Below are 7,943 nucleotides of genomic sequence, written 5' to 3'. Positions count from 1 at the left end.
TAAATAGATAAATATAAAAAAATGAGGTTATTAGTTCCTCCACTTCTCTCTCTCTATAATTTTCTCCTCTTCAATATATCGGCGTACATTCGATGACATTGAGAACCACATCGACTAGTCATAACCCGTTATTTGAACTCCTCATTGGCTTCTCTCTTTCTCCGTCACCCTTCTTTTCCTATCAAAATTCAAAACTTTAAATTTACTCGAACTTAGGTCTTTGTTCTCCATTGGCTGCCTTTGCATGCCAGCATCACTATCACTATCCTCATCCGTTGAGAATGATATCATGAGCAATGAATTGAACTTGTTGTTGGAGACCTTGAGAAGGTATACAAAATCAAACTAGTATGGATGAGATATTAAAGAGGCTTTGATGTGTATTGCTTGGGCATATGCTATGTATGGTTAGCGAAATAACGTTATTGACTTTGCATTACCTTAATTTGATGTATGTATATAAAGTGTAATGTATCAACAAAATAATATATATATTAACATATCAAGAAAGCTTAAATATATATTTACTGGATATGTACTATGTATTAGAAAAATAATAATTTGACTATATATGATCTCAATTAGAGATTTGTATTAATAAAACATAAGATATATATCAACAATATGGTAGGTGTGTATTAATCAATTATTAGATCATGTAGTATTTATCACCGATGAGGACACTAATGCCAGGATCTCTTTTTGGCAGAGCATCAAGCTCTCTATAATCCATCTCTCCGCAAGTCGATACAAAGGAGAGGAGAGAGATCTTGTTCTATCTCCTTTGATAGGTTAGATCAGAGGTGGATACAATCGGATAAATTCATTTGAGACTGATCTTACTATGATCACTGCCCTCGAATGATGTGGTGGATTGGAAGAAAAAAAGCATTAGATTCCACCATGATCTAGATAGGGGTTGTGGAGATAATGTGTAAAAGAAGGCGAAAGTGGAGCATCGAGGCAATTAGGAAGGGAGATGGGTAAATATCGGTCAATAAGTGTCTGTGTTGGCCGAGAAGAGAGTAGGTTGGTAACCATTGAAGCTTTCTTTCACAATTGTCTTTTTTTTAAATAAAAAAAATCTTTATTTGGTCCCTACTAGCAAAAATTTGTTAGCTAATTTTTTTATTTATGTTATGCATGCTTGCAATATTATGCGATTGAATATTAGGCACTCTAAAAGGTCCTTCCTATATAGTACACACTGGTGAGGGGACTTTTGTCAAATTTGGAATAAAAAAAAGTTAATTAAATAGTGTCGGTGGCTGTAACAGCGTAACCTGTGATTCTTGCTTCACTTCTTATTTATTCTTGTTATTTACTCATGTTCTTCTGAACGGTCGGACTCAGAAATCGAGAACACAAATGTAGAGGTCCAGGTCTCTGTCTTCTTTGTTTCTTTTCAGTCCTTTTCTCATACCCGGCAGAGGCTGTGACTCTGTCACCAACCATTGAGGGTGCGAGGTCTTCTTTGTTTTTTCCTTGTTTGTTTCTTTATGGCTATATAAATTTATGCAGATGCTTTATACTACTCCTTTTATAAATACATTCAATTTTATCTTTTATCGGCATTATACGTACGCCTAGGAGTGAGCCAGACCGGGCTGGTCCATGGCCCTACCCAAACCCAATCTTTTTTTTTTTTTTTTTGGACTCCGAGTCGGACGTAGGTCCGAAAATTTTGGATAATTCAGGCCCGAGCTTATGCCTGAGGCCGGCACGAACCCAATTGGGACGTTCCAATTTATCCGTTTAGGCCAAAAATAGGTCTGGCCCGAACTCGATTGAAGTTTAATATTTCATAATATTGTTTCACAAGTAAATAAGCTAGTTAAAAATTAGGCTCCTCCTATAATACAAGTAAATAATATATGATACATTGTTCGCAGCTAAATTCATTTTAATTTGTCATTTACTTCCGCATTATTCTTTCTAAATAATAACATACAAAAACAAATTTATTCGGACTCCGTTTCGGACATTGCTCGGGATCAAGCTTGGGCCGGGCATGAGCCAGGCCAATGACATATCCGAGCCCATTCTGAAAAATAAATGGGTTGTACATTTAAGCCTAAACCAGCCTAAACTCTTTCGAGCCTAGCCCGAAGCTTGGCCTAAAGTCAAACTAGCTCGATGGACTTCGAGTCAGCCCAAGCCCATTTACAGTCCTGATTTACGGAGAGAAAAATGCATGCAACTAAAATGTATGCAGCAAAAGAAGTGTAAGTATAGCATGATCGGAAGTGTTGAATTGTTGATCACTCTAGCGAAATGCTATGGATAGGGGATACAGCCTTGCCACCTTTTTCATGATATTTTGTTTTCTGACTTCTATAGATATAGTCATATTGGATTTATGTAATTTGTCTGTTCTATCAAAAAAAAAAAAAAAAAAAAGTGTTCAGAGCATTAAGGATGGCAAAAGATTGGATATGAGTTGGGTAGCCTATTATCCATATACAATATGTACTCATCTTGGGGTGAGATTAGAATAAATGGAGACAGAATGGATCAAACACAATAAAACTATATATATATATATATATATATATATATATATATATATATATATATATATATATATATATATATATATATGTATGTATGTATGTATATTAGCACTTCATATAATATTAAATAAAATAAAATTTGAAGATAAAAAACATAGCGAAGCAAATTTCCAACAATAACAGGAATATAGTAAACAAATATATTAATTTTAAAGAATTCAAATATCTTTTAAACTAAAAAAATAATTAACTAAAAAATTAACTAAACATTAGGGCATGTAATCTTTTGCATGTATAATTTTTTTCGCAGGTGGAGTTACTAGGATAAAGGATGGGGAAAGAACTTGTGAAAAGTATATATATCCGAGCCGAGTTTGGACGGATTTTATCATTCTAAAATTTATTCTAGTAAAATCAGTTCGCATGTATAATTTTTTTCGCAAGTGGAGTTATTAGGATAAAGGATGGGGAAAGAACTTGTGAAAAGTTTATATATCCGACCCGAGTTTGGACGGATTTTATCATTCTAAAATTTATTCTAGTAAAATCAGTCGGACCAAATCGAGTACCTAATGGAGCATAGTAAATTATCACTTTTATAAGCATCATTGCAAAACAAAGTAGGGGGTTTTACGGGAAAAAAAAAAAACAAAAATGAAGAAGAAGATAGGATGCCTATTTTGGTGTATCGGTGCAAAACGCTACTTGCTAAAGAGAGGGAATTAGAAGGTAGGATGCTTATGTCGCATTCCAAATTTTTTTTATTTGTAGCGAGGATGAGGATCCACGCATATATTAAATAGAGAAGAAGGAATAATACGGTGATCCTATTATTTAATAAAGAGAAAGTTAGAAAGAAGACAAGAAGCTTATTCTGCATTTTCAATAACATTTTTTTTTTATTGGGTGGGAGGTTAAGGGTCCATCTGATATGTTTGAGAGAAGAAAGAATAATATGGTCTCAGTTTAATTATCACAATTTCTCACAAAGCCTATAAGAAACATAGGACTCATTTGTAGTGCAGGAAGAATTTTTTTTCATTGAAATATTTTTTTTTTCAAAAAGATAATTTTTGAAAATATGATGCATGAGAAAATAGTTTTGGCATATTTGGTTAATTATGGAAAAGTAACATATTACATAGTACTTATGTTTGGTTGAGCATCTACCTTCCTAAAAACATTGTATAAAATATCTATTATATCTTTAATAAAGAGAAAGATTTTATCTATAGATTTTGATGGCTTAAGAATATTTTTAGAAAAAAAAGAGCCCAATTTGATTGATTATGGAAAAGTGGCTTAAGAATATTAAGCATTGCCATCCCTAAGTTTTGGGCTATATAAATAGTCCCTTTATTTTGATAAAAGTATAATTTGATTAACCGTTCGGTAAAACACTTTATTACTAAGTTAGCAAGCCAAATTCTTGGATAAGATATTCTTTGAATATTTTGAGTTGAAATCAAATTCTTGAGCTACACAACCATCATTTAAATGGTGGAATATGGACATATCTTAGAGTGCATTTAGTTCACGACCGGAATCGGAATTAGAATGAGGTGGAATATAAATTGGAATAGACACATTCTCCGATGCATTTAGTTCGTGATGGGAACCATAGTAGAATACTGAAAGAGAGTTGGAATTAGATTTTGGGGATTGAAAAATTTTTATTACCTTTCAGAATCAAAATAAAAACGAAATTCTTTCCAACTAAATGGTTGGAATAGAAGTCACACTTCCTAATCAAATATATTGAATTGGTGGTTTGTCTAATCTCTCTCCTCTTCAAATCAATAAAATATATATTTTCTTTTAAACTACATTCATGTACGGTATCATGGCAATGATTTTATAAGGTGGACATCCAAAATATTCCATGATTTTCTTTATACCAAAACGATATACTTATAACACTACTTTCCATAAAAGAATTATAACAATACTTTTTTGTACCCACAGATTCATTTTCCTTTCCAGGAAGACACAGTCTGCGGAAGCCTGCCTCCTTCAGCATTGAGATAAAGACACTAATATATAATTATCAACATTGAATGCATGTTCATAACTTCCTAAGTTTATAATGAAAGTCCAATCAATAAGCCGAACCTGCTACCTACGTGCCACCTCTCCAATTTTTTCTTTTAATTTCAATTCTTTTTTATAATTATTTTTAAAATAATTATTATTTTAAAATTTATGTAAGTGAATGGATGAAAAAATATTAAACGATCGAAATTGCGTAAAAAAATTAAAGATACAACTCGAACACTACGAGGATGTATAACTTCACATCAAACGGCCCGATGCACTTTATTTTCTTTAGATTGAGTTCCCAAGATCACAAACCGTCCCAAAATATATAATCCCTATCTTTCCCACTAATAAGTGACATTATGATTCAATAAATCGTTGGAGGGTTGGGAGTTCCCATTTAATGGTCCAAAATGAAAGAAAAACCGTAATACACGAGGACCTCACCCGTACGCCATAAGTGCACTTTAAAACCATTAAGCGAGACTTTCACTCGTGTCATGTCATTTAAAAACAATAAAAAAACAGGAAATAAAGGAAAGGGACAGGCAAATCTAACTCCCTCCTACCGCCCTCATCTCCTCTCCCGCTTCGCCTTGCTCCCCCTTCTCACCCATCTCCAACCCCCAAAAAAGATCCAATTTTGATCCCAAAATCGGGATATTTTAGGCTGCAACAAAGAGATCCGCGTCTCTCTCCTTCGATCTCCACTGCCCTCCTCTCCCCGTAAAACCCTAATCGCCAAAGTTTGTACCGGTTTTCCGATTTTTCGATTTTTTTGGGGGGATGGGGAAATTGTGAGCGAGATCGAGAGATTTGGCACAAAAATGCTTTCGAAGTCGCCGTTTATTCTCTCATTTCTTCTTCTGTTAACGCTTCCCCTTCTCTTCGTTCTTGTTCCCCGGATTCTGCCCCCGAAGACGCTCCCGAGCATCCCGGATCCCGACGAGATCGACGATCTCGCCCTCTTCCGCCGCGCCACCCTCGCCTCCGCCGGCGGCGGAAGCGGCGGCTCGGACGCCGGGCTCCGCCGCCGCCCGGCGTCGCCTCCCAAGATCGCGTTTCTCTTCCTCACCAACTCCGACTTCTCCTTCGCCCCCTTGTGGGAGAAGTTCTTCGAAGGGCACGGCCGGCTGATGAACGTCTACGTCCACGCCGACCCCGCCGCCCACCTCCACCTCCCGGCGACGCCATCGTTCCGCGGGCGGTTCATCCCGGCCAAGGCCACCCAGCGCGCCTCCGCGACCCTCATCTCCGCCGCCCGCCGCCTCCTCGCGGCGGCCCTCCTCGACGACCCGGCCAACGCCTTCTTCGCCGTCGTCTCCCAGCACTGCATCCCCCTCCACTCCTTCCGCTTCGTCTACCACGCCCTCCTCGCCGATGCCGGCGCGCCCCCTTCCTCCACCTCCGGCGGCCGTCTCCGCCGCCGCCACCGCAGCTTCATCGAGATCCTCTCCGGCGATCCCATGCTCCGGGACCGATACAACGCCCGCGGCGAGAACGTCATGCTGCCGGAGGTGCCCTTCGAGCGCTTCCGCGTTGGCTCCCAGTTCTTCATTCTGGCGAGGCGCCACGCCGTGCTTGTCGTCCGGGACCGCCGCCTCTGGAAGAAGTTCCGGATGCCCTGCCTCAAATCCATGGAGGATTCTTGCTACCCGGAGGAGCATTACTTCCCCACCCTTCTTGATATGCAAGACCCCGATGGCTGCACTCACTACACCCTCACTCGTGTCAATTGGACCGGCAGCGTCGGCGGCCACCCGCACACCTATCACCCGCCGGAGATCTCCGGCGATCTCATCAGGGTGCTGAGGAAGTCCAATTCCACCTATTCTTACCTCTTTGCCCGCAAGTTCTCGTCCGACTGCCTCGATCCCCTGCTCGAGATCGCCGACACCGTCATCTTCCGAGATTAGTATCCATTACCCCCTTTGGTTGTCCAGTTTTGCCGGGTGATTGATGCTGACACGAATGAATGAGGTATGGAACCGACCCATTGTCGCAAGATCGTTTCTTTGGGCTGCTTTTCTCTTGTGAATTTGCTCTTCTGGTGGTTTGTGGAAAAGGAGGGATTTTTGTTGTGGGTTCCTGAAGCCCGTAGGTGTAGTAAGGCACTGGCATTGGTGGGTTTTCATGGGAACTAGTTCATACTTAGAGAAAGGATTGTGTACAATATATGCTATTAGTGATGCATTGCAGAAATATGAGAATTAGAATAAGTCTTCATTTTTTACTTTTTTTTTTTCTTTTCGCATGTAGAAGTATATATGGTAAGCTTCATTCCATAAGTTGGGATATTTTGTTGCTGCATTGTGAACTACTGAGAGAATTTTTTTTCTTTGAAGTTTCTACATGGATGGATGGATGGAATGAATTGTGTCATATGGTAGGTTTATAGGTTTGATGCTTTTAGGTCCACCACCTTTCCCTGGGTTGTTGCTCTTAATCTCTTGGTGTTCTAATTGCTTTGGACAGAAAAGTCTATCCTTCTGGACTAAGTTTTCTTTGGGTGCAAGGAAGAAATCTGACCAGGGTTTGAGTTAGGTGATTGTGAGATTCTAAGTAGTCCCACAGACTTTTCTGTTCTCTGAGTAACAAGTTTTAAGATCTCTTTTCAATGATTGTGGATGCTTTTTTTGATTTGCTACTGCTTCTACTACCATAGAATGGATTAATCTTGATGTGGTGAACAAAGATTTTGCTTAGCTCTTTTTGTTGTGTTTTTTTCTTGGACTGGGTAAAGTGGTAATGGATGATGACTAGTTCCTTTCTGTTCATTTCCTGCAGGTTTTGTTGAGAAATTGAGGCACTGGCTAAAGCTGCCCCATCTCTTCTTGAGTCTCAGCTTTTTTCCTTCTTGTTCTCCCCATCCAGACCTGGCCAGATGGTGCTCACTGGAGAGTTAGGAGAATTAAGTGAGGGTAGTGAGAAAAGGACAGAAACCATGCTTAGGCATTAGCATCCCCATCGCCATGTAATATACAAATGCAATCTATCAATGCATATGGTGACTTTTATAGTTATGACTGAAGTTCTTTTCAATGTTTCCCCCACACCTTCTGTGACCTAAGTTAATGTATATATAATGTTTGAAATCATGCAAGGCAAAGTTTCTCTTCCCTCTTTATATTTTTCTTTTCTTTTTGTTGCTTCTGAACAGTGGTTAAAGTGAAAGCGACACCTCCTGTTTTCCTGTCCTTTGTTTTTGGTGAGGCCAATCTAATCTATTACCCTTATCTATCCAGCCATAGATAAATTAGTTGGATTCTGGCCGGGCCCCAACAAGCCTTGACATCTCCATTAGTAGGGTGGGGCCTTTTGTGTGAAAAGAGAGCGCGGAGACGGGTGCTCTTTTTCCTCCCCAACTCTTCCCTTTCGCTTTCCTGGAGGCTG

General features: G+C 39.2%; 1 protein-coding gene across 1 annotated transcript; it reads left to right on the top strand.

Annotated features, from left to right (window-relative positions):
• The first annotated feature begins 5,198 nt into the window (after nt 1-5,198).
• LOC103696697 (glycosyltransferase BC10-like) lies at nt 5,199-7,675 on the top strand. Its single transcript, XM_008778393.6, has 2 exons — nt 5,199-6,530; nt 7,338-7,675. Exon 1 carries the CDS (start codon nt 5,378-5,380, stop codon nt 6,464-6,466), a length of 1,089 nt encoding a protein of 362 aa, XP_008776615.3. The 5' UTR covers nt 5,199-5,377; the 3' UTR covers nt 6,467-6,530; nt 7,338-7,675.
• Nucleotides 7,676-7,943: the final 268 nt, after the last annotated feature.

The sequence above is a fragment of the Phoenix dactylifera genome, chromosome 9 (genome assembly GCF_051530095.1).
Source record: "Phoenix dactylifera cultivar Ajwa chromosome 9, Ajwa_hap1_PhDact_Kaust_v1.1, whole genome shotgun sequence".
Lineage (NCBI taxonomy): Eukaryota > Viridiplantae > Streptophyta > Magnoliopsida > Arecales > Arecaceae > Phoenix > Phoenix dactylifera.
Note: the sequence above shows the minus strand (reverse complement) of the source record. Positions and strands in the feature narration are given on the sequence as shown.